Source organism: Andrographis paniculata, unplaced genomic scaffold (genome assembly GCF_009805555.1).
Source record: "Andrographis paniculata isolate CXL003 unplaced genomic scaffold, ASM980555v1 Contig12END, whole genome shotgun sequence".
Taxonomy (NCBI): domain Eukaryota; kingdom Viridiplantae; phylum Streptophyta; class Magnoliopsida; order Lamiales; family Acanthaceae; genus Andrographis; species Andrographis paniculata.
This window is the reverse complement of record NW_026137402.1, coordinates 5,955,320-5,983,136: the sequence shown is the minus strand read 5'-3', so window position 1 is coordinate 5,983,136 and position 27,817 is coordinate 5,955,320. Positions and strand designations below refer to the sequence as shown.

General features: G+C 30.0%; 3 protein-coding genes and 1 non-coding gene across 4 annotated transcripts; 2 read left to right on the top strand and 2 right to left on the bottom strand.

The window, feature by feature from the left end:
* The first annotated feature begins 5,661 nt into the window (after positions 1–5,661).
* LOC127254507 (transcription factor bHLH149-like) lies at positions 5,662–6,803 on the top strand. Its single transcript, XM_051279641.1, has 2 exons — positions 5,662–5,809; positions 5,908–6,803. The coding sequence occupies exon 2, from the start codon at positions 5,975–5,977 to the stop codon at positions 6,578–6,580; it is 606 nt and encodes a 201-aa protein (XP_051135598.1). The 5' UTR covers positions 5,662–5,809; positions 5,908–5,974; the 3' UTR covers positions 6,581–6,803.
* Positions 6,804–14,409: 7,606 nt separating this feature from the next.
* LOC127252162 (uncharacterized) lies at positions 14,410–16,953 on the bottom strand. Its single transcript, XM_051276225.1, has 3 exons — positions 16,740–16,953; positions 16,467–16,615; positions 14,410–14,664 (listed from the first exon to the last, which is right to left on the bottom strand). The coding sequence occupies exons 1-3, from the start codon at positions 16,843–16,845 to the stop codon at positions 14,587–14,589; spliced, it is 333 nt and encodes a 110-aa protein (XP_051132182.1). The 5' UTR covers positions 16,846–16,953; the 3' UTR covers positions 14,410–14,586.
* Positions 16,954–19,318: 2,365 nt separating this feature from the next.
* LOC127257220 (U1 spliceosomal RNA) lies at positions 19,319–19,480 on the bottom strand. The gene has a single exon (XR_007839949.1). It is a non-coding gene; the product is annotated as a U1 spliceosomal RNA (small nuclear RNA).
* Positions 19,481–19,528: 48 nt separating this feature from the next.
* Positions 19,529–26,984, top strand: LOC127255605 (intermediate cleaving peptidase 55, mitochondrial). Its single transcript, XM_051281234.1, has 14 exons — positions 19,529–19,720; positions 20,101–20,175; positions 20,281–20,544; positions 21,022–21,114; positions 22,182–22,388; positions 22,664–22,767; positions 23,092–23,158; positions 23,233–23,340; positions 23,757–23,849; positions 24,538–24,628; positions 24,750–24,820; positions 25,213–25,268; positions 25,433–25,493; positions 25,620–26,984. Exons 1-14 carry the CDS (start codon positions 19,661–19,663, stop codon positions 25,734–25,736), a joined length of 1,467 nt encoding a protein of 488 aa, XP_051137191.1. The 5' UTR covers positions 19,529–19,660; the 3' UTR covers positions 25,737–26,984.
* The last annotated feature ends 833 nt before the right edge of the window (positions 26,985–27,817 follow it).

Genomic DNA, 27,817 nt, shown 5'->3' with positions numbered 1-27,817 from the left:
CTCCCTGCACTACCAGGCCATCCTTGGGAGACATCTAATCTAATAAGGAATACATATTCAAAGGATTTTTTGATATTTTTATATGAAATAATAAATACTTATATTAATATTGTCAATATATAAGGACAATTATAGATCATATGATATGCTTTTAATAGTAGTATAAAATAAGAAATTTAAGTAATATGATAATTATCTTATAAATATATAATATTAATTTTTATTATTGTTGATTTAAACGGATTCGGGATGAAATTCGATTTAGAATTTATTTTATTTATCAAATATAAAGTCTACTTTGTGTATGTGTGTGTGCTTAGATGGATAACACATGTAATATCAATTTAATTTGTCTTAGGTAATAACATAATTGTTGTGAGAAATGAGACAAATGGATATATATGTATTTAATTTATATGTGGTTCGATTTGTCTGACAATTAGGGTTCACTATATCCGTATAAGATTACTTTAGGAAGTCAGTCTGGTTGGTTAAGCACCTCTGATTAATTACACATATATATATATATATATATATTAATTTAAATTAATTTCTAAAGCATGTTAGTTTGTACTTTACATGCTATATAATAAAAATACTATTTACATACGTGCTGCTGTATGCAACATTATTAATTAATTGAATATCAACTCCTTCAAGATTAGATTTGAATTTATATTTGAAAATAGTGAAAACTTGAATTAAATCAAATTTGATGTAAGATAGATAATATTTTTAACGAAAAATTATTATTTTTATATAATATATTAAATAAAAAAAATAAGTACTTTAAATTTATTACATAATTTTAAAGAAAATTTTGAAGGATAATGCATGGTTGATTATGCAATGTTAAATAAAAGTATGTAATTGTATTATATGAGCGTACTATTTATACCGAATTCAACTATAGACACATTCTTTGACTATGACATAAGCTAACTATTATTCCCTCCGTCCTAGGTAATTTGAGCGTGTTATTGTAAATACGAGAATTTAGGTAAAATATAATTAGTAAGAAATTAAAAAGTATATTAGTAAAAATTTAATATGAATTTGTATATTTAGTTTTCAAATTTATATTCTAAAAAAGTATGTATAGTATTCTATAAAATATATATATTGTGATCTATAGTATTTGGGTGCAAATCAAGTAATTAAAACATTAGAAGAAAAATTCATACTTTATAAGTCTCATGTAAACTACATCATAATTTATAGAAATATGTTTTGTGATTTATACAAGTATTTGAATCATACATTTAAATCTCAATAAATTAAATGTTTATATTAGATTCATATATATGTGTGTGTATAAGGGTGTAAATGAAGCATATTAAAGAATCCTCTCTTAATTATCATATGTTTTTTAATATAATTAATTATTCATATTTTAATAGGAAATATTGAATAGAATAGTGTCCAAAAATTAAAGATTTAATAATAATAATAATAATAATAATCTATACATAATATAGGACGAAAACAGCCAATCCAATAATTATTTTAAAACAAAGTCTAAATACAGAATCATTTCCTGTGAACCAATTACTCATATAATTAGAAAATTTAAAAATATATATATATTTTCCCCCAACAAAATTTATTCTACATCCTTATCAAAAAAAAAAAAGAATAATATAATTAGAAAACAAAAATACATCCAAGAAAAGTGGATCCACGACACTGCAAAACCCTGCAATAATTTATTTTATTTTATTTATTTATTTATGATAATAATTAATAAATAAAAACAAAGGAAAGGCCAGAAGTGATGGAAAGTGCCATGAAAACAACCACATGCATTCGTTTTCTTTACAACCCCTTTTATTTTTATTTTATTTTATTTTGATGACCACCCACACTAATCATTGCTTTCTCTCTCTACCCAAACAATTTTATTTATTTATTTATTTATTTTTCAATTGGCCCCATCACTTAGCCAATTAGTGCTGCCAAAACCCACTTTATTTTTTTTTCAACTTTTTTTCCTTTTTGGGGATTTGTTATTAATAATTAATTTTCTTATAATATTTTATTTAACATCAACTTGTTTGTGGGCTTTATTTATTATTTTTGTTGAAAAACAATTATCAAGAAATACATTTGAATGGACTGAGTAGTATTTAATTTTAATTTATCTTTTGTTTAATTTTTAATATATCTTTTTTGTTTTGGGATGTTGGCCTTGCAAGACAAGATAAGGGGACATGCAGCAGCTCATGCCATTTTTTTATTTTGACTCTAATTTGTTTAAATAATTTAATATGTTGTGGAATAATTTTTGTTTCATTTAAACTTGAAGTTTTGAATTTCTTTTTTGAAAATAATAGAAATTTAATATTGAATGTAATGCTTTATGAAATAATATAATTATTTGATATAATATATATTTTTTAAAAAAGAAAATTACGGTAAAAAATAGTATAAAAAGGTTATTTGAAAAATGTATATAAATAGAGTGTTTATGTGTGGTGTAGTTAAAGATAGATATTTTGGGTTGGTTTCAAATTTCAGTGTGAGAGTACATGAATACATAAATAACACGTGCTGGTAAAAATAAAATATATTAGTACTATTCACTTGTCTTAGTTTGAGGTTGAATTTTCAATTTGTATTTTGAATAAATTGTAATGGTTGTTTAGTGTTATATAAATAAATATTGATATAAAATTAATTTTTAGTATAATATATAAAATAAAAGTATATGTTTTGATTTTTTTATAAATAGTAAAAAAAGTTTCGAAAAAATAAAAAATATCCAAACAAACAATTTGAAGGAAATTTTTTTTATATAAAATACTTGAAATTGTGTAAAGAAAATAAAAATAATAAATGTGTATAATATATTAATAATTTTTTTTTAAAAGAACACATTAATTAATATGCCGAAATAGTTTGATTTATGTGTTGAAAATTGTACGGTTTCCTTTATTAATCTTTTAATTTATTTTTTGTAGTATTATTCATATTTATATTTTTAAACAAAGTATTATTATATCATTTCATCTGTCTCACTCAAAATTATATTTTTTTTAGTAAAAATAATTATATATTAATACTAAAATATTTTTAATTTTTATTTAAATTACAAACATATCCTTATATATACAATTACTTTATAAAATCAAAGGGTAAAAATATCAAAATTTCTTACACACTTTAATTAACCAATAAAATACTATTATTTTTTAATCTATTACAAAACTTAAAAAAGTCCATTTAAAATGGGGCAGATGGAGTATACATCTTTAGCAATTTTTAGTTTATTTGAATTATTTTTAGCATTAGTATATAGTAAAATACAACAAATGAGACAACCGATCTTAGCAAAAGAGATACGTTAACACGACAGTACTATGAATTGGTGGTATATATAGGCAACAGTTAGGTCAAGTATGTACCATTGATTTTATCAAATTAATACATTAATTAAAAATAAATAAAATTAGAGAGACTTTTACCTATATTTTTTACCGACTGTCAATATAATATCAATATTCTTTAAATCTCGTGCCCAACACAACCAAGACTATAGTTCCGGACGAAGGGAGTATATTATATTGTGTTGAAATTACAATGTATTTGGATAAATGAATTCATCGTCACATTTTGGATGTAGAGATTAAAAACACATGCATGCTTTAGCCATCATCCCACCCACCCACCCACCCATGTATGTAATAATAATAATAATAATAATAATATAAGATTAAAGATTAAGAAAATAAAAATAAAGAAGGAATCTATAACAAGAGTTTAGGTTGACATTTTGCTTAACCATTCATTTCTTGTTCCCTTTATAAGCAAGACATGTTAATGTGTCCTTCCTCTCTCTCCCTCAACTAATTATTATTCTCTTCTTAATTTAATCTATTTAATTAATTAATTATTTGATTAATTATATCATCCTTTTGCAAACGGATAACGCCGAACTCCTAAATACAATCTCAACCGTCAATTAAACATGATCCATCCAACTCTTATTTGTTAGATCATATTGAAGATTTATGTTGATTTAAGTGAACCATATTCTTTACTAATACTTGAATTTTCATTTTTCATACATACTAGGGCATTTTTACACCTACTTGGTGGTTTTTTTTTTTTTTAGTGTGTGACTTGAATATAGTATTTTGTTAGATAAAATAATATATATAATAAAAAATTAAAAATAATCACCAAGGATGTGTTTACTTGCAATTTTTATTTTGATTTTACTAATTCAATAATTTTTTTTTCTCCAAAAATATCAAATCAATCACCTAATTTTTATTTATTATATTATACTAAAATTAAATTTTACATTCAAAATACCACGTTAACACATATTTATATCACATCAAACAACAATTTCAATTCAAAATTTTACTATTCAATACCAAAACTCAAAATCGAAATCTCACAAATAAATACACCCTTGATTTTATTGCAAAAGTATACATGTTTTGTATCAGATCATTTTACATTTCTTTTTATATAAATATGACGAAATATATTAAAATTTAATTAAATTATGTGTTTGTTTAGTGTTTTAATTTAAATTTTAAATTATTATTTTTTATATATAAAGTATAAAGAATTGTGTCGATAAGATAAAAAATAATATTTTGTATCAAATTATTGATATTTTGTAAGAGAATGAAATATATATTATTTATTTTATATAAATGTATGTATTCATTGTATTTCTTATTATTATTCATCGGGAATCATATATAAAAAAATTTTGAGTGAACAAATCATTTATCTTATAATTTTGAAGTTTGATTCTTTTATTATTCTTTTTTACTATGCAATGATTTTTTATAAAAATATAAATTTATTTCTCACAAAAAAAATTATTGGTACGTTTCTTTTTTGTTTTGAATTAGATTTGAGGTTTTGAATTTTTTATTCAAATAATATTAAATGTAATATTTATAATAACTTTTTTTCTTTCAAAAAATATAAAATTTAAATAATAAAAACTAAAACTAGAAATGAACAAACCCTATATTCAAACCACTTAAAAAAATATATTTTCAAAATAATAGACTATATATTAGAGATTTGTGTGTTGTTTTTGCTCCATTTATAGTATTAATATTATATTTTGCGAAGAAAATATATTTAACTTGATTCTTTTTTAAAAAATTATTATTAACAATTAATAATATGGAACTTTTATGTTTGATAATTATGTGTGTTTGTTTTTCATTTAAACATACCATAGACTTTATTTATACAATAAAGTTTGGAATTTTAATACTACTTTTTTTTTCTTAGAAAATATCTACTCAATACTAATTTTTATTATTTCTAAATTTTCAGAAAAATAAAAACTTTTTTATTTAAGTAAAGCCTCTGGATTTAAATATAATAATTGTTATTTTAATATTTTGTATATGTAATTTATAGTATATGAAAAAGTTCAAAATAAATCACTTTTGTAATTACCTCGGCACATGAAAACGAGAGAGAGAGAGGCAAATAGGGCATTATTATTATTATTATTATTATTATTATTATTATTATTTATTTATTTATTTGTCCCGAGCGTAATTAATTTGCTGAATAGCAACCACATGACGCGTGTTGTCGTTTCTTCCGGGCGCCCCCCCCAGACCCCCTCCACCCTACCCCCACCCCCACCCCCACCCCCACTAGTGCTCCACTACCTTCCCATTTTCTCGTTTCTATTTCATTTGCAGCTCTTCATCACATCCTGCCCTAAATACCTCTGCCTTTTCACTTCCCTCCCCCTCCAATCCCAAATCGTCTGTTTTCAATCTTTCTTACGTGATTTCTGACTCGAATTATTGATCAGGTATTGATTCGATCGCTTTTTGTGTTTGTTTGTTTGTTTATTTTTATGTCTCTGCGTTTTGTGGTTGCTCGTCGATTATTGATTTTGGATTTGTGTAGGTGAGATTTCTGAATCTGGAATTTGAAAATTCGGAAGGAAGGAAGGAAGGAAGTTTGATTTCTGGTTATGGCGGATTTGCTGAATCCTGATGCGAATTCTAACCCTACCCGCAAGCGGAGAAAAATTGGGTCCGAATACCCGCCCCGAACCACCGCCGAATCGGGTCCGCCGCGGTGGCGGACGGAAGCCGAGCGACAGATCTACTCCTCGAAGCTCGTCGACGCCATCCGCCACCTCCGCCGCCCCGACTCCGTCGACTCCACCGGCCGCGCCATCCGCGACGCCGCCGATAAAGTGCTGGCCGTCTCCGCCCGGGGTAAGACCCGCTGGAGTCGGGCCATTCTCACGGGCCGCCTCCGCCTCCGCCTCGCTCACATCAATAAGCGCCACCGGAAAGCCGCTAAACCGGCCGCCGCCGATTCAAGGACTAAAAAACCGGCGCCTCAGAAGAAACTCCCGCCGCTGCAGAGGAAAGTTAAAGTCCTGAGCCGATTAGTTCCCGGCTGCCGGAAACTCTCGCTCCCGAATCTTCTAGAAGAGACGACCGATTACATCGCCGCTTTGGAAATGCAGGTCAAAGCTATGACTTACCTAACCGGCCTACTAAATGGCGGCGCCTCCGCCTCCACCACCGCCGCCGCCGCCGGCACCTCGGTAGCCGATCGCGACTAGCTCGGCTTAGTTTTTTTATTTTTTTTTGGGAATTATATATATTTTTTATGTGAAATTTTTTAATTAAAAGCTTATATTAATAATTGCGAAGGTTTATTTCAATATTATTATTATATAATAGCATCTTAATATTATAATGTAATTTTTTCGCCGCCGCTCTCTCATTTATTTTATTCTTAAATGAGTAATTATTCTCACTTTTGTATGTCTTCATTTTACATTTATATTTATACATGATGGATTATTTTATTCATTATTTTATTATATATTTAAAATTGCCAAGCAATAATAATGTAACCATTTCATGTGATTCCCACTAACTATGCTTTTTCGTTTCCCTAATTTAGTTTAATGTCAGCTTCTTATATGTTAGATTGACTTTTAAGATTTGTGTAAACTAATGTTTAATTATATGGTGATAATAATGCTGTTTTAAGTCATGATAATCACGGCTTTCATATTTGATATTTTAAGTTGTTTTAGAATAATTAAATTCAATACTGTATTTTAATTTAAATAATACTATAAAAATATAAATAACAGAACAAGGGGATTTTTTATCCTAATAGATTAAGGCGTGCATTTTTTGTATTTTATTTTTTCAACGATTCAATTTTTATTTTTTATTTTTTAAAATATTAAATTGTATATTTTTTTATTTAAAAAATAAAACCAAAGCACAAAATGCACGCCTTTAAATAGAATTTTATATTATTTATAGATCGATATATTTTGTCTGGTTGTTAATTATGAGGTCTTTTAACATCCACATTCATTATGTAGCACTCATTTGGTTTTACTTCTTTTCTATGTTTTAGTTCTGATTTAGGCTCAGGTATATAGAAATCTGAAGTTTTGAAAAATAAAATAAAATAAAAAAATTGATATTTAAATTTGATGTTAGAATAAAAATATACTCACTTCGTCCCGCCACACATGACTCATTTTTCTTTTCTGTATGTTCCACAAAAGATGATTTCTTTTCATTTTTTGTAATTTTATCAATTTTAAATATATTTAACAAATATAAATCAATTTAATTAAATTTGTAACGTCTTGTACGTAGGACGCACTCAAAACTCATTTATTTCTATTTCTCAACTCAATTAACATAATTTTTTATCTATCTTTAAAACTCCTTATTTATTTATTTATTTATTTATATTATATAAAATTTTATTATCTATAAAATAATAGTCATATTGCATGTATTTTTTTGAGATATAATTATAAATTTTTTTAAAATACCAACAATATTATTCATATAAAAAATAATAAATTAATATCGTAATTTATTATTAATAACTTGCTAATTTACGCTATCTAAAAAACTGTCCCTAATAAAAGGGTTCATCCCTCGCAACGGAGGGAGTATTTAATATGATGTATTTTGAAAATATGAATATTTTAAAAAGTGACTAAGTTAGCATAGTTTTAAGTAGTAGTATATATTTTTGAATAATTTTATTCTTATATTTTTTTAAAAAATATTTTTGTAAAGTAAAAATAAATTATATTTATAACGGTAAGATGTTAATATCTAAATAAAGAAAAGTAATAAAAAAACATGAGACATTCAAAATAGCAAATTATCACCAAAAAGATATTTTTTTTACCGATTTGATTTAAATAATATTTGAATATAATATTTTGTTATAAAGATAATATATTTTTCTAAAAAAATGTATTGTATACGAACTACAATGAAGTACAAAGTAACATATAGAGGTAATATATTGCTTGGAAAATATCTTATTGGATTTTTTTCTCATTAAAATTTAATACTAAAATTTTATTAGTATTGAGATGAAATAAAATGTAAACATTTATTTATTTATTCTCACTTATTTTTTCTTGAAAAATAGGTTTTATATCTATTAATCTTTAATTTTTTATATTATATTTACTGAAAATAAAAATGATAATAACAATAATAATAATATGTGCAAAATGCATAGGCATGATCACCATTACAATTAGGTGTGACACTGTCATGCATCCCATTAATTACACTGCCAAATCATATGTTTTGTGACAAAATCTCTCTCTCTCTCTCTCTCTCTATATATATATATATATATTATAATTACTTATATAAATATATATATATATATATACATATAGAAAAATATACAAAGGGAGGCATCACATGGAAGAGAACATGGAAAACAATCAAGAAAGAAGAAAGGGGGATGAACCCTCTCTTCCCCTTTTTCATCAATACATAATCACTATACAATATACTAATCAATACATGTTATGTTTGTATATTGGTGAGAGACAAGAAGACAAGTAAAATTTAGGTGATCCAAAATTTGGCATCAAGAAATAATAAAAAGTAGAAAGTAGTGAGTGAATGAGTACTTAGGATTTAGGATAGTACTTAGGGAAGCCCACATCATTAAAATTAAAAAGACTAAAACCAAAGTTATTATTATTATTATTATTTTGGGGGGTGGGGGGGAAGGGTAGGGTGTGGCCAACCAATGACTAATGGCACATGTGGGATGGCTGCTAAAGATTCATACATTTCCTCTTTTCATAATCAGATATGCTTTAGCTTTTCCATACCACTCATTTGTTTGCATCCCTAAAATATAAATAAATATTACAGAAATGGCTCTAATTCAAGAAAATGCCCTTTTCCTTTTTCCTTTTTATGTAATTATTTATTGGCTTCCCAAAAACTTCCCTTTGCTACCATTCTTGGAATTAGAATGACTTAGATCTCATTCCACATCACATGTGATTGTTGCTTCTTTTGAATTTTTCATCTCTTTTTTACAAGCAAAGCTCTTCCCATTTCTTCTTATTATTTTTTTCTTGATGTATAAATCAAGAAAAATGTAAACTAATAGTTGCTTGAGGATCATTTCATTTACTTTGGGGCTTCTACATACAACTTTGTAATTGGATTGTTTGTCATCAAACAATTTTACAAAATGGGGATTTTGTTTTTTTTTTTTTTTTTTTTTTTTTTTTTTCCCATAGGGCTCAAGATTTCGATTAGTATTGCAAACTTATATCGTCATTATTATCGTTGTTGTTGTTGTTATTATCATTATGTTTTTGAATGAGTGAAAGGGAGAGATGAGTAGAATGAGGAACACGTGTGGCGATCCGATTCCAAGTGAGGCGGGGGGGCATCGTCATCACCGTCCGAGTGTCGATCTCTTGTAGATAGCGACAGCGCGAGCGAGGTCGCCGTCGTCGTTTATCGGGGCAGCCCCACAAGACACCACCTGCCCTGCCCTAGTTGGGGCATTGTGGCTAAGGCAAGTTATAAGTATTTATGCATATATATGTATATATGATCAAATTAAAGGACCACTCTAACAAATGTAAACAACATGTGTGTGTTCTTGTCTTGTCTACCAATGCCAATGCCAATGGCAATCCCAATGTGTGTCTTTGATATGTTAAAATGGCTAATATTGATTAGGGGTTTGTAATAATATATATATATATATATATATATAATGTAAGGGGGTGGGTGGGGTGAGGGGGAGGGGGGGTTGGGATCACATGCCATTTATGTGTAATAGGGCATATAGAGACAAATGAGTGTATTAATTGGGCACATGCATTCATGTGAGCATGATGGATGGTGATGAATGATGAGTTTGCACCAAGGGAAAGAAAAGCCCACCTCACCCCCTCTACCCTACGCCCGCTACCCCCCCCCCCCCCCCCCCCCAACAATAATCTTGGGGTGTTTGTTTTTGTATTTTTTTTTGTGAATTTTTGGTGGGTTGGAATGTTATTTAATTTTTTATATAATAACATTTTTCAATTTTATAAATGGATTTGTTTAAGGGTATATTTCTTATGGTTGAGTTTAGGAAAAATTGGTTTGAATTTGATATTAAAATAATATTTGATTGGATGTTTTGTGAAATTTTTTTTTTTTAGAAAATACAAAATTCAAATAGTAAAATTTGAAAAAATTTGTTTAAGGGAACAGACCCTAAATATATTTCGATTTGGATTTACAATTTTTTTTTTTTTTTTACCTAAATTAAAATCTATAGCAGTCAAATACTTTTAGATTGCATTTAGTTGATTTAAGATGTAAATTATTTACTATATCATTTCAAGGTTGTTTGGTCGTGCTTTGAAATGAAAAAAAAAAAAAATCACATTCAAAGTAAAACTTAAAGCCAAAATCAATATACAAAATCAAACTCCATGTAAGAAAGTGTGTTCTTTTCCTGTATTATTATTTCTTAAATAAAGTAATCTCCAATTCAAAATTTTGTTATCACCAAAACACATCTAAATAAATCATAGGTTTTGAATGTAGTATTTGAATTAAAAATAAATATTAATGTAATATCCTTATATATATAATATTGTAAATTGGTTACTGCAAAAAAATAGTGTAAAAACACAAGCAAACAACACATTAGTTTTTGCACTGTCTAATTTTATAAAATTCTCTCTTTAAAAAAAAAAAAAACATATAATTTCAATAAATATTTCATGTGTATATAACTTAAATTATCAAAAAAAAAATAAAAATAAAAATTGAAGATAAGAAGTTGGATAAGACATTTAGGTGTAATGTTAAATATTATTGTAGTAAATATTATTGTAGTGTAGTTGGCATGTGTGGGATGTTTGTCCAAATATTTTATGGCCTCTTTCATTCCATTTTCGGAACGAATCTAAATTAGTGAGCTTTCAAATCACTTCCAATTTTTATTTTTATATTTTTTTCATGTAATATCAGATGTTAATCAAAACTACATATTAAAATTAATTTAACAGCAATTAAATTAGTATTCCATTGATCAATCATATAAGAAACTTATCAAATATAACCCACTCAATTTATATAAAAATATATCGCCGTCCCTTAACAATTTATTCATTTTTCATTTTAGTCTGTCTTATAACAAAAATATTCATTTCATTTTTTAAAGTAATTGTACTATTTACCTAACATTATAAATACCTTTTTAATTTACAATTACCTTTATATTATACAATATTAATAGGGTTAATTTAATTTTTTTACATTTATTTCTACTTTATCCCAATATAATACTAATATTTCTAAAACTCTGTGCAAAAAGTAAATTGTTATATAGATATGGGACGGAGGGAGTATACTAGTATTATTTTTTTCTTACAAAATCTTATAATCCATATCTATTTTAACATAAAATACAAATTAATTAAAGACACTCAAAATTATTGAATTGATTTCTATATTGGCGAAGATATTTTGTATATTGCACTATACAAATATATATATTTATATATATAAATGTAAATAATAAATTATTAATCTATATAAATGTTGTATCGAAGGGTTTGTTTGGTTTTAAGTTTAAACCAAGAATTTCATTTTTCTGTCGCATAATCTTCAATAGAATTTTTCTATTTCACAAAATATCGTTATCAAAATATTATCTATATATATATAACCTCAAACTCAAACACAAACAACCCAAACAATCGATTATGGTTTACTTTGACTTTATTTAGATAGAGATTTTTAAAATTTTAAAAGTAAAAAAATAATAAAAGAAAAATAAAAAAATAGATATTTGATATGTTATTTTATGAGAATAATATAATAATTTGATATGATATTGAAAAAAAAAAAAAAAAAAACATCTATAAACCTTTTTATTTTAATAAAATAAAGATTGAAAGAATGAAATTGGAGGCATGTTCCTAAAACCATACCCATTCATTTATTTATAGCTCGACTTTTAAGTATTTATTTATTTTTAAGTATTTTCTTTCTTGTTCAGATATCACTAAGTATATATCCATTTGTGCTTTTATAGGAAATACCATAAATAAATAAACAAAGAGACATGTGGTTAATATTGTAAGAAAAGATCAAATGGTATATTAATATCTAAAGAATTGAATGATTAAATGGTATAACATTATTGTAGATATAGTGTGTTTGATTTGTAGTTTAATTGTAGTTAAAATCGTAATTCAATGTGATATTTTATGAGATAAAATATTACTTTTTACACTAACACACTCAAAATAGCATAAGAAATTTTTACTCATATTTTTATCCACTACCAATATAATACAAATATTTTTTAAATTTCGTGTCCAACAAAAATAATATAGTTCCGAGACAAAGAAAATATTATATTCGTCTGTAGTAAAAATGATAAAAATACCCTATTTAATATTGTATAATATAACAGTAATGATATTTATATAATAGTAATATATTGTAAATTGTAACATAAATGAAAAAAAAAAAAAAAAAAAAAAAAAAAAAAAACAACAACACTTCTTGTAAGATGGGGAGAGTACATTGAGTTAGGACTCGAATAGTAATATATTTTTTTAATTATTTGTAATATAAGAAATATGCTGAGTCACAGTGGCATTTGTGTACATAAATTAAAATAGTTGGTACATTTTTTTTTTTTTTCGAAAAAAAAAAACTATTATACTAAATATACGAAAATATTTTTAACAGACGGTCTAAAATAATAAAATGTTTAACATATTTTTTGATAATGAGATGAAAAGAATATCAAATTTTACAAAAATATAGTTATAGGCTATAGCTATACTTATTGAGCGAGATATTGAAGACAAAAGAATCCACAGCACGAAATTATGTCCCAGACGGCATTCAAAATTGTGGGCCCCACTTTTAATTCTGGGTGTACGCACGTCCACGTCACCACGTGTGCCTTAATTTCTCCCAATATTATTTACTATTATCTATTTATTTATTATTTTATTTTATTTTATCAACACACAAACTACCATTTTATGTAATTTATAGCAATTGTAAAATTAACATAGATTGGCTGCTTTCATCAAAGATTATATTAATGAACCTACAGTATTGTTTGTTTAGTTTAGGTTAATGTAATATACAAACTAGTAATAAGCATCAAATTAGTATTCCCTCAGTCTCACATAATTTGTCTGTCCCATATAATTTGTCAATTATTTTTTTAAATATAATTATACACTTTAATTTTATTTTAAATTTTTAATTTTTTTAATCTTAATTAAACTATTTAGTTATCTTAATGGTAATCAACAATTATTTTTATTATACAATAATAATTTTTATCAATACACTTTTTTTTACTTACTAGTTACGCTTTACCCCATAATACATAGACGGAGGGAGTAATATACAAACTTAAACTACTTATGGTGTGTTTGTTCGGGAGTTTAGATTTTGAATTTTAGATTTGAACTATAAAAATTTTGAATTTGAATAATAATAATAATAATATACGATATAAATAAATATTCATGTAATATTTTAAATATAAAATTAGATTTTTAAGAATAATAGAAAGATTTGTACTAAAAACAACAATTTGGAATATGATTCTTGGACAATGAAGAATGCCCAAAAAACTCTATGAAATCAACAATGGCCCCAAAAAATTGCACTTCATTGCAAGAACAAAACTTAAGAGGAAAAAAAAAGAAGTCATTGATTTCTTCCAAAAAAACTATCTCGTTAAATACATATTTGCTATTTATAACATTTTCTATATATATGGAGATCTCCTTTACTAATGGTTTCAAATTTATTCTCACTGTTCATCAAACATTCTCTTTCTAAAAAGGCATTATATCGAAAATTTCAAAATGTATTTTCTATTTATAATATCATATCCATCGCATCAAACACCTATTTCCTATGTATGTTTACTTACCATTAGGGAACATCAAGTAGTCATCATTTTCTAAAGAAAACTAATCACTACTAAAGCTGAAAATTGCCATAAAAGTGTCAGTTTTTAAAATTCACTCTGGCAAAATTATGCAGAAGTAAAAATTAATGCTATCTATTTTTGCATGCGACGTAGATTAACCGGTAGAAGCTAGGAAAATGGCAACAAGTACTTAATCTAGTGTCATCGCATAAGTTCTAACAAAGATGCAGATGCCAGAATACACAAACCAGGATTCGTAGTGCATCATTCGCAAGAGATGGATGGCTTCGATCAGAACCTTATCTGTATCACCTCGCCAAGTTGAAGTCAAGATTTTTTGGGCAATGCCCGAGGTCTCCATAACCCGAGCCGGTACTTGTGGGCATACTTCAGAATGAGTTTCCGCTGTAGAAATGAAAATATAATAATTAAAGAACTTAAGTATGCCATCACCCTGCAAGGCTAAACAGATCCAAGTTGTTGTATGAGGTAACATGTGATAAAATTACATTTAAAAACTTCACTTATGGAAAACCAGAGTTCATTTTCTACATTGGTTCAATCTCCAACATTTCTTTCCCGGTATTCATTCCAAACCAACCCTTCTGCGAAAAAGTTAAGCATTTTGTGCAAGTAGGAAAGGGGCATGATATGTAAACTGAAAATTCAGAAACTTGGTAACATCTATAACCTATAACCATATCATAAACATGGAGAAATTAGGAAAGACTCTACACTAATTCCTAGGGGTGTCAATCAACAAACATAGCATAATGTTTTGATAGCAAAATGCTTGTCAATATTTGTGTTTGTGTTATTATAGGGCTTTATGTGTTAAGCATCTATGAATAATAACACAAGTAGGTTGATCTACAAGGCTAATGTTAATAAGCAAGCTTTTCTTATAATCGACTAGTATTTGCTACAATAAGTTGATAAGATTTTACTATTGAAAATTTAAACTATATGGCAATGTCTTAAAAAAAGAGTGAATCAAAATATTCCCTTTCACTTAATCAAGATCAATTCAGTGAACAATTGTTGGCTTAGTTGGAGTTAAGTAATTTATATCTAATATACAAACACAAATGAATTTTCAAGAAATTATTGAACAATTCATTCATTGACACCCTTATGGAAACGTGTGAGATGTTAGAACTGATTTTAAGCTAAAGCGCATAGGGCTAAAATGAGCATTACACCTTCCATGACACATTCTATTGCCAATTCATATATTCGGTGTTCAAAATGCAAAAGCATCACCCTACTTGATTCTAGTTGCATTTTCAGAAACACTAAATTAATCAAAGATGTTATGAAAAAATAATACAGTATCATCTGCATAAAAACCAGTGGAGGAGAACTCAAGTCAATGAGCTTACTAACTCCTTATTGATCTTTTGTTTCTTTAAGGTCTGATTTTGGACTCTTATCTATTCATCAAATATTTTCTTCCGAAGACTATCAAATCAAACATCTAATACTTTTAATATATTAAAAGGGGGAAAAAAATTCAAATTTTCATTCAAAACATAACATCTAACATCTATGTATATCACATGAAAACACTAGTTCGATTCAAATGTTTACTATTCCTAAACTCAAATCTCTTATTTGGAATTTTGGGTTGCGGAATGATGAGGGTAAAGCAATAACCACTAACACAATCACTTAGAAAGTCTAAAACCACATTGGTCAGATGTCATTTCTCACACAACCTTGGTTTTGGGCGTAACTTCTCATGCGGTAATTTCAACAAATTCAAAAATAATGCCAAGAAACACAAGGAATTCACCATCTGAATGAACAATAAATCAAACTTTCCAAACACAAGCACTTGCCCTCCACCATTCACCAAACACAATGAAAAGGACATGGCATAAATCGACAGGGTAACTGCAAAGAAACATCAGCTAGACAGAACAAATCATCATTCATGATGCAATTTACTCAGACAGAGAAACAAGAATGAGGCAGAAAATCACACACTATTCCAATTAAACCTATGAAATCCAAATTAAATAACACAATCTCTTCCCTTGCCTATGAAAATCACACACTTTTTGATTTTCTTTTCAGAAAGTAAATCAATGCATATCTACATGTACATAGCTCCAAACCAACAACTGCAACTCATTGTCACAAAAGAAAAGAAAATCAATTTAAAAAATTTGCGAATTCAATCAACAGTTCACACAGATTCTTACATCTTTGCAGGGTATGCCGAGTCTCTTCAGCTTCAAAGTTCTAGTTACCAGAAGCTTCTGGATGTCACCAATTTCAGATTCCAGCTTCTCCACATGACTCTCCAATCCTTTCCCGACTCCATTCAAAAACTCGGGTATTCCAACCTTCACTGTCACCATTAAAACATTCATTCACACGCATTTCATCACTTCCCCCCAAAATAACCCCTCGAATGCATAAAGCAATAAGCAATCAGGAAATCATACAGACGAAAAAGCGATCAAAAACCTTACCCAGATAAGAATTAGCTTTGGAGGAGAAACTCGCAGACTGGGATACATAAACAGAAGTTGCAGACAACGACCTCCTGCACAACGACTGCAGCTGCCTCCAAGCCATCCGAAGATCCAGCACAAATCAATCTAGGGATTCCTTTTTGCTGCTGAACTGAATTCATCCAAATCCAAATCTTGTTGAGGGTTTGGGCTCTTCCAATCAACACAAACCCCTATCGGAAATGGGTTTGGAGTAGAAAGATCCATGTAACCCGAATTTTGATACCCGACCCATCAAGACCGGACCCAATTAAGCCATCTCATCGGACTAAACCCAAATATTTATGAGCATTTTTAGACATTTAATTATTATTTACGTTGTATTTGAAGTTAAATTTTTATTATTGAATGTGATTTTAATAATATTAATTTTTTAATAAAATATTAAATTAAAATATTATTAATTTAAAATCAAACACAAACCTAACAAAATTGATTCTTTTATTTCGATTCATTTTTACAAAGTAATTGTAAAAATACCAAAAATAATTATAAAAATTAAAGTTACTTTGTTGTTAATATACAATTATTTTTATTAAAATAAAAAATTAATAATATTGAATAAAATAGACAAAAATAATAAGAAAAATACTTTGAATTAAAACAAAAGATGTATTATATATAATTTTTTTTATTTATAAGTAATATTTATAGTCGACTTGTTTTGCTTTAAAAGAATAAATAATTTATTTTATTTTTTAAAATCGTAACCCACTAATCCACCAACCAGTTGATTACAAATTTGAGCGAACACTTTATATAAACTCAATAAATATAAGTTACTAAAAAAACAAATACCATTATGTATTCCTTGATCTGTGGTGTCGAAGCATATGTCATCCTTTATATCACCAATTTATTATATTAGTAGAATTTAATAAATTCCAAATTATTAAAAAAAAAAAGTTTAATTAGCTTGTTGATTCCAATTATATATTTTAAAAAATAATGTATTCTGACTATAATTTGAAATTTAAAATGGAAATGACATAGAGGGAAATTTCAAATTGCCTGACGGAATATTTTTTAATTTTCCCAGAAATGACAAACCGCGTCACAATCGGGCCGGGCCAAGTCGAAAAAGACCGTTCCTAAAAATCACTAAGGATGTGTTTGTTTTGGGGTTTGGATTTTGAGTTGGGATTTGAATTTGAATAATTACATGATGTGATATAAATGAATGTTGATGTGATATTTTGAATGTAAAATTAATTTTTAGTATAATATAAAAAATAAAAAATAGATTTTTGATTTGATATTTTTAGAGGAAAAAAATTGAATGAATTTTATAATCTCCAAACAAACACACCCTAAAAAAATTCAAAATTGAGTATTTTTTAAGATTTATTTATTTTTTGAAATAATTTCAATAAGATGAAAAATATTTAAATCACATAAATGCCGATTATTTATTTAACTTCTTCTTGAATAATAATTGCCGTTGTGTCCTTGTTTTAATTAAATACTCTATTTAAGGCATAAAATTATTATTTACCCTTAATTACGGCGGTTCCTCGGGCAGTTCAAATCTCATCCAACGGTCCAGATTGAGCAATTATAATCATGATGAGATGAACGGTCCAGATGAATCCGTGGTCCTTTATATTCATTTTCACTATCGTCTCCAGCTGTTAGGTCATTCGCAGCACCGACCTAATCGACGGAGCCTCTCAATTCTGATATGGCTTTCCGGTGGCTCGACGCCGGAATATCCTTCCCGACGTCATTTTTCCGGTGGCCTAGGTACTTCTTCGCCTCGAATTTGACGCCGGCGAGCTGGATTTGGAGCTGGCGCCAGAGCGTGCGGCTTCCAGGAATCGATGACGTCGTGTGGTCCGTCGTATCCGCCGTCGAATCTGTGGCGCTCGTCTCCTTCATTTGCTTCTTCTTCGTCTCCTTCGGCTGCACAATATGAGGTTTTTTAATTGTTGACTGTTGATGGTGTTAGTTGAGGTGGTTTAGACGGTCCCTGGCGGCGCGTGGGGGTTTGTAGTCCGGAATTTGAAATTTCCGGCGGTGTTGCAAGTAATTGCTTGCTGTGGCTGAGGGCGTTTTTGTCAATTTATTCATTTGTCTCAATCACTGTCTCTTTCAATCTCCTTCTTGTTAAATAACATATTATTGTTATTAATTTGTTGTTAAATTGTAAGGTTTTGGCTGCATCTTCGGTTCTATTTACGTATATTTTTGAAATTGTCATAATTCACTAACAGTTTTTTTTAAGAAAATTTTATTATGATATCACATTTATAGTATTATATTTCGAAACTCCTTAAGAACATCCGTCTAAACTTAATTATATAAAAGCTCTTTAAATTTGAATTTTTTGTAATGGAACACAAATTTGTTTGAAATATATAACAAGTATATTTTGAGAATAAGAGCAGTAAACTTTTTTAAAAGCCCAAACTAAACCCAAAGAGGCCCACCAATAAGCCGGAAGTATTACTCCCCACAAATGATTATTTAATTGGGCCGTATAACAAACCCAATCTAATTCAAAAAAGCCCATCAATAAAAATGTAAGACTAAAATTGGTAGGGGCCGCGCGAACGCAGGCCCCCGCTACCACAAATTATGACGTAGGCTCGACCACTTTGGGCCGACCTTAGGCGGGCGCCCCTCCGGCGTGCAATGGAGGTCGCCAGCCTAGGCCATGGACCTTATTGATCGCCCATCGACCCCGTCCAGGTAAGTATGGAGCCTCATCCCACTCCTTCTCCTTTTATAGCCACTCCTCCCACCATTCCTCTACTATCTTCCGATGTGGGATGCACTCAGACTGTTCTAATTCTTTCTCCTTCATAGAGTAGTGGCCTTCCAAGTTCCATCCTTAAACCCTAAAATAAATCTTCTTGTTGCAGTGCAGAACAAATTCGATGATGCAAGTTCTTGGTAGAAATTTCCTGCGTAGATTCTCCTCCCGGTTCGTCCGTCAGGTTCTCCAACACTTCTTCTGCTGTTGGAATTGATTTTGCTTTTTTTTTTAATGCTGCTGTGTTCTGTTATTTGTGTCGATGTCACTTTTTGTTCGTCCGGTTGTAATTTGGGTACTGGAGTCGAAATTGGTTGATTTGTTATCTGATTGTTTAAGATTCTGGAGAAATGTGCTGTTCGTGTCGTATTGTGTTTAAGCATCTTTGTGTAGAGCTTGTTGTCGATGCGTGATAGTTTTTTCTGCCATGGAAAAGCTGCTGAATTTGACCTATTTTGTATCTGTTTGCTTCATCTATGGCCTTATGAGAGATAGTTTTTCATTGATAAAATATAGAGGCTGGACTTCATTTGTGGGTTTTGTACTTACTGTTTGATTGGACAGGTTGATAAGGCCAGAAAATTTTCTAGTAGGATAGTGGGTGATGTGGGGCAGCCATCTGCGAGCACTCATCCTCAGGTGCGTCGCCATGCTCAACAATTGTGTATCCTGTTTCAGCATCTTTGTTGTCTTTTGTTTGGCAAGAATACTTAAAACTTTTTTTCTGTTTTCATCTCCCTATAGCTAATGAAGAAAGGAGAGATTACTCCTGGCATAAGTTGTGATGAGTATATCTCAAGGAGAAAGAAGTTGTTAGAACTTCTTCCCGAGAATGCCTTGGCAATTGTTGCATCGGCCCCAGTGAAGATGATGAATGATGTTGTTCCGTACACCTTTCGACAAGATGCTGACTATCTCTATGTGACTGGCTGCCAACAGCCAGGTGGGATTGCAATTTTAGGTCATAATTGTGGTTTATGCATGTTCATGCCCGAAGCAAGGCCTGATGTAAGCTAAATATTGTCTATCATGATTTCATGCATTGTATTGTTTTATATGTTGTGCTTAGGTAAGCTACTGTTGCTAACTCTTTATTTGAAGTGCGTAGATTCCATGAATGTTAATTATGCACATGAATTGCAACTATGCACATTTACAAAAGATAATTTAATTTTTTTTCCCTTGAAGACCATTGAAATAAATTTTTTATATTCCAAAGTTTACAAATTGGTTAAGAATTGGATTTGCTGTGATAACTCAATTTTCATATGGTCATCGAGCAACTATTATAATCATAATAAAAACTGCATGGACACAGTGGTTTGAATGAACATGCTCAACTGTAGTGTTCTTCAGTACTGACCCCTTCCCACTTCCAAAACTCATAGCATTCTTTGTACCAGCCAAATCAAGATAGAACTATGTTGATTTAGCACTGAAAATAGTATGAATGTGTGCTAATAGTGTGCATGAAATTCATTGCAGGATGTTACTTGGCAAGGTGAAATTGCGGGAGTTGATGCAGCTCTGGACACATTTAAGGCTGATGAAGCCTACCCAATTAGTGCATTGGAGAAGGTGAATTGAACTCTGTTATAAGTTTATTTTAGAAGAAATAATCTAGCTATATTAGAAGCTTATTGGAATTTAACTTAAAATTGATTCTCCTTTCAAATAGAAGTTAGCCGTGTTGCAATTAATCTGCATTCTCCTTTATGCCTTTAGGTTTGTATATGACATTTGTTGTTAGGGTTTAATTTCTTCTGTATCACATCTTCTTGGGTTTGAAGGATAAACCAGAAAATTGTACTTGTAGTGTTAATGTCAGATAGCTAAGCATGGTGCAAAGGCTTTCTAGGGCCATGGCCATATGCATATGCCATAAAGAAGTATAGTGCGAATATTCATAAAATAAGATATGAATTTATGCGGCCATTATTAAGCATAACGAATGTCAGCACTCACATATAATAGTAAACTCACATCGGCCCAGCTATTAATGTAAATATTAATCACATGCACTTCCTAATATAAATATTTCTAAACTTTAGTTAAAAAATCATGAGCAAGGACAGTGAAAAGAAGTGCTTGGGCAATCTCATAAAAGTGCATGATCGTGCACCTAAATTAAAGGCATTCACCATGCTGTGTTGAAAGGCATTTCAGCCATGGAACACACCATTGAAAACTATGTAGAGGTGTGGAAATAGCTTTTTTATATCTCGAGGGTAAAATCAATCCATGATCGCACAATCATCTTAATTAACCATGCTTTTACTGGTAGACTATCTTAATAACAAAAATGAGACATTGATATTCCTATGACTATATGGTAAATTATGATTGATGGAAAATAACCAGTTGTCAAATCCATATACACATTCTGAACTTAACCTGAAGTTGATGGCACTGGCCTGTTTGATGTAAGTGTGTATGCTGCTTGTGCTACAAGGTTAACAAAAATGTCGATTTTAGAATCAAAAGTTATATATTTTTTGCTGCCTCAATGTTGTCAATGTTCCTGTATGCGGAACCTTAGGAGTTCTCCAGTTGCAGCTTCATTGTTTGTATCATTGTCAATACTTGACTTTCCAAACAGAAGTTGATTTTCTAGCTTTACATGCATGTCTTAACTATTTTTGCAGATCCTCTCAAGGATGATAGGAAGCTCATCCCTATTGTTTCATAATGTGAATACAGCTAATCCTACTTATATGAACTTGGAGGCTTTCCAAAAGGCAGTTTACAATGTCAAGGTGAAAGATTTTTCATTCTATAGTCATGAAGCACGATGGGTAAAATCAGAAGCTGAGCTTTCTTTGATGAGACATTCTGCATCCATAGCTTGCCAGGTATGCTCACCTGAACAAACTTTCTGTCGTTTTGGAATATTCTTAAAGCTGAATTATTCGTGATAGATACGTTGTTTGTTTGGGTGCCTCTGTTAATTTACTGCCTTCTACTTTTGCTAGCTTTCTGTGGCATCTTAGTGGAAACTTAGCAAACCTATTAAGTATGTATAGATAGATGATTTGCTTTGTAAATGTCCCCGTTTTCTTTTGAGGTATGGGCTACGCGTAATCTTTTCCATGCCCATAATTCTTATTTTCCTTTTTATGCCTGACAGGCTCTTTTGCAAACTATGTTGCATTCAAAATCATTCCCTAACGAGGGTCAGCTGGCAGCTAAGGTGGAGTATGAATGCAGAATGAGGGGTGCTCAGAGAATGGCGTAAGTGTTTCCACTCTTTATATATACATGGATTCGTATAATATTTGTGAGAGTTTGTATATAAATATATTATGTTCAATGATGGTTGTAACACTCTAATAGTTAATTTATAGGCTGATTAGCATCTTAAACACTAATCCTTTTCAAGCCCTATTCAGTTGTGTACGAAATATTGTGTTTGAAAGAAATAAAAAGTAAAAAAGATTAAGCATTTTAAATTGTCATTAAAAAGATGTTACTGTCCCATATTCCATACAGTGCAAGGTTTACTGATCTATATCAAGCCTTTGATTTTCTGATAGAAGATTTTATTGTCTTTTGCAGGTTCAACCCAGTGGTTGGTGGAGGGCCAAATGGAAGTGTCATTCATTATGCTCGAAATGATCAGATGGTGAATAATCTGTCTCTCATGATCTCCTCCGGCATTCCTGTTCCAATTGTTTATCTTGTGTGATTTGCTTACAGATTCAGAATGGAGACCTTGTCCTTATGGATGTGGGATGTGAACTTCATGGTTATGTTAGTGATCTTACTCGTACATGGCCGCCTTGTGGTAGATTTTCTTCACTTCAGGTATGCAGTCCTTGTTGTCTCCTGGCATTTTGCCTGTATGGTATAGTTGTTTTAATTTCCTTCATGTTGATAAATGATGCAGAGTTTGGGGGGGGGGGAAGGTGACAGTAGCATTTTTTTTTCTTAATTTTTGGCTTGTGACATTATCTTTATGGATCAGAGAAGCACATCTCCGTCCTTCTTGTGTATTGTATCCTATTGTTAATTCTAATGTATCTTAGGAAGGCTATTGGCTTACTCTTTTGGGTTTTGCTCCAAAATCAAAAGTAGTCTCTTACCACTTTGCAAATTGCAATATACTTGATTCATCCACATTTCATTCCTGGAATATACAACTGCTCAAATGATTTCTAATGTAACATTTGGAAACTGGCTTTTGCATAGATCTGAGATGCTTCTGTTTCCTAAAATTTCAGAAAGAACTTTATGACCTTATATTGGAGACTAGTGAAGAGTGCGTGAGATTGTGCAAACCAGGCACAAGTATTCGGGAGATACACAATTATTCGGTAAAACTCGACCTCCTTCATCCTTACATTCTTCTATTCAATTAGGCACTCTTAGATAAATGCTGTAATCATCACATGCATACAGTTTAATTCTTTTGTGATTTCAAACTACAGTTTCCAATAAAAATATAGTATTTCCTCTCGCAAAACATCACATCAAAATACTATTTAAATAAAAATTCAGAACACCCCATTTCAAATCAATTTCAAACCACAACCAAACAAACCCATAGTAAAATGAATGCTTTATGCGGTTAAAAGACCTAAAATTTTATGTATCCCTTAGTCTGACAATTTTTTTGAGGGACAAACGCATTAATTTTGAGATTTTGTCCAATTTACAGATCCTGTTTGAAGTTTGGTAGTTATGCTGATATTCATAGGTGCTTCTGTTAATTTACATATCCTCTTTTTGGCATTAATACATCTATAGCTTATAAGAAACTCAAAGAATCCAGGTATTCTATTCAATGTGCATTGCTTGGGAAATGTACAGTAAGAACTTGACAGACACAAATATATTTTTTCCCTGAACTTAATACCGAGCCTCAGATTCATCCATTTACTTTGAAATCTCGTGGTATTATTTCTTTTCAAACTTAATATATGGATTGATGTATATTGAAATTTTGTTCATTACCTGGGAAGAGTCTTATGTTTATAATTTTGTTATTCTGCTTTTGAGTAGGTTACTAAGCTGCGAAAAGGATTCAAAGAAATCGGGATACTGAAAAGAGAGAACCCTCATAATTACCATATGCTGAACCCAACCAATATAGGTTATTATGTACTCTTTCATCCACTTATCTGCTCTAAGCTCTAAGATATTGGGGCTGCTTCATAATCATCGATATCAAGTCCAATTGATTCATATGATTTGATGAATTTAATACTTTGCAGGCCACTATCTTGGAATGGATGTCCATGATTGCGCTAAAATCGGCTATGACCGACCTCTCAAGCCTGGTGTTGTAAGTTTCTTTCTCACCAATAGGCGCTTGATACATAATGATTGGCTGCAATAATGTGTTGTCTCTGGTTTTCTTTTCTGAGTGGATGGGCTTTTATAGTACATAGTTCATATTGCTTCTTGTCTATGCTTTTCAAAGATGCTGGCATATACGTCTGAAACCCATCCTTGGTCTTAAATCCACTAAAATTCAATGCAAGAATTCATCAGACAATGCAATTGTAGTTTCTATTATTTCATGAATCAAGAAGGGGCTGATGTAGCCTTCATTTGTCTAGTCATAGGAAGGTTAATTTGATACTTGACAATGTGAAATCCTGTTATTTTGTCCGAAGTGTACTTTCCGCTACTTTTATTGTAAATATAATTCTTTCAACTCCTGTAAATGAGCAGGTAATTACTATTGAACCAGGCGTGTACATCCCTTCAAACTTTGATGGTCCAGAGAGGTACTTAAACGCTCCAAGAAATTTATTTTCTTTATTTGCTTTCAAGGCTTACTCGTTCTACAATCCGCCTAAGCTGTCAGTTCCAAGACTTGTGCATGGAAGTTTTTTGTTTTTTTTTTTTTTTTTTTTCTGTGGTATCACTATAGTTGAGCACATGTTGGCAGGTACCAAGGCATCGGAATAAGAATAGAGGATGATGTTCTTATTACCGAATCAGGATGCGAGGTAAGCTTCAAGTGGATTTCTAGACAGTTATATTTACTTATGCGCATTTTATAGGCAGATACTCCATTAAAACAGTAGCTAGCCCCACTAACCTCACCGTTTTTATAACATTTGGTGATCGAGTAGGTGCTTACTGGTTCGATTCCAAAAGAAATAAACCAACTGGAATCATTGCTTAACAATTTCAGCAATGGGGCCATGACAGATGCTAATAATGCTGCACAACGTTTCGCATTCAGTTGAGAGCTCCCTTGATTCCATTTACATTTCTACTTCTGTTTGACCACATTCAGCATCAACTCAAGAAGGTACGTCCATTCATGCTCCTAGGATTAACATTTTACCTTTTAGCAAAATTCTTTAAACCATTATTTGTTATGGATTCTGGTTACATTTATGTAAATTATTAAAATGTCTGAAAAACAGTGCATTCAATAAATAAATAAAAGCACTCCAATTGCCTCAACAATCTTGATGTGTTTTCCTAGAATTTTTTTACACAGCACATAGACAATGTAGCAGGATAATTTTGCTTCAATCATAAACTTTTGTGGGCTCCTTAGAATCGAGCTGCTTCGATCGGGTTTAGGTCATCACCAAAAAACCACAAAATCAAAAATTCTGCTTGATGGGCCAGAAACCCTAGGTTATTAATATATCCGGTAAACTACTAGGAGCTACAGAGCTCATGTAGCACGTGCTATGATTAATGGTAACCTCTGCCTGAGCTTCTTTTTTAAAATTCATATCTAAATTTGTTTCGCTTTCGCCTATTTTCTTATATACACTGTATCACATTACTTGAAAGCTCCATCATCAATTCTGATAAAGTTCCCTAGTTTTTGGACGGCTATAAATTTTGTCAAAAAATGTGACTCAGAATTCGTAGGCTGGATTGAGATTTATTGTGTAGGTTAGGTAAAGTGAATCTGATTTAAAGAATTAGCTGTTTGTTAAATTCAGATGGTGGTGGCAAGTGCCAACCCATTCATACACAAATTAATTACAGCCCCAGAGGTAGGATGTAATAACATCTTTTTACATTACTTGTTTGGACCCCAATTTATTACTCAGTGTGATAGTAGTGTGTGTGTACTGTTGGGTTGGGATTAGTAGGCACTGAATTTTGAAAGGATTGGCAGGCAGGCCAAGAAATGGTGCTGTTAGATGGTTATATATATATATATATATATCATTTACTTCTCTAGAGGTTTCTTCTTTCTTCTTCTTCGATTTCCAACCTCCCAACAATTATTGGTGTTGTTGCCATATTTATTAACCTATTTCTGAGTTATTATGACTGCTACTCATCCTACTATCTTCATTTATGGGGCGCCATGCTTGGAATGGGAGCGGATTATGTGTTGGCCTTGAAAAATGTTTAGTACTGTGTTTGTTTGTAATTATTTTTCCTAATATAATTATTTATTAAATTTACTTTTTTTAATTGTCTTGTCTACTGTAACTTGCGATAAGGTAGTGAGACTGAGGTAATATTTAATATGTATTGATCCGATGTTTTTGATTTTAAATGAACTTTTAGTGTATATAAAAATTGAAAATATGATGTTTCATTTGCTATTTTTAGAGGTTGTTTTTACTCTTTTTTTCATAAAGTAAAAACTTGGGTGAGGAGTGGCAAAAATGAGCCCAGCCCTAAAGTCTGGATCGAGCAAACAAAAAATCCTTGCTTAGGTTTCCAAAAGTAAGTTCGAAAATTTATCAACTGCGCTGTGTCCGGGCCCATGAAGGTCGGGTTCTGTGTGACCTGGCCCGATTTATTAGAAAATAATTTTTAAAATTAAATTATTTTATATGTATATTAATCAATAAAATAATAATAAAAATTAAAGAATGATTTAATGGTACAAATCTTGACTTATTTCTGTTTATTAAGCCGGATAAGAATTGTATTGAATCATAAAGTGATATGCATATAAGAATCATAGTATACTAAAAAAATATGTTAATATAAGTTTACAGCACAACATATAAAATAAAAATGATGTGTTGATATAGTATCTATTGAATTTTTATACGCTGAAAATATAATTCAAGCGGTTGGGCAGTCTTATTACAAACCCACCCTTACTTATGTCAAATTACAATTACACCCATGCACATGCACATGCAACTTTATTCTTTTATTCATTACGTACAACATTCAACGCCACCCCCAATTTTTATCCATAATAATAATACTCTTTCCGTCATTTAAATTTATATTCACTTTTTTTTTTATTGTCATTGAAATATATTTTCATTACCTTTTTAAATAAAAAATTATTATATTTTTTTATTATAAAATGAAAAAGTAACTATTA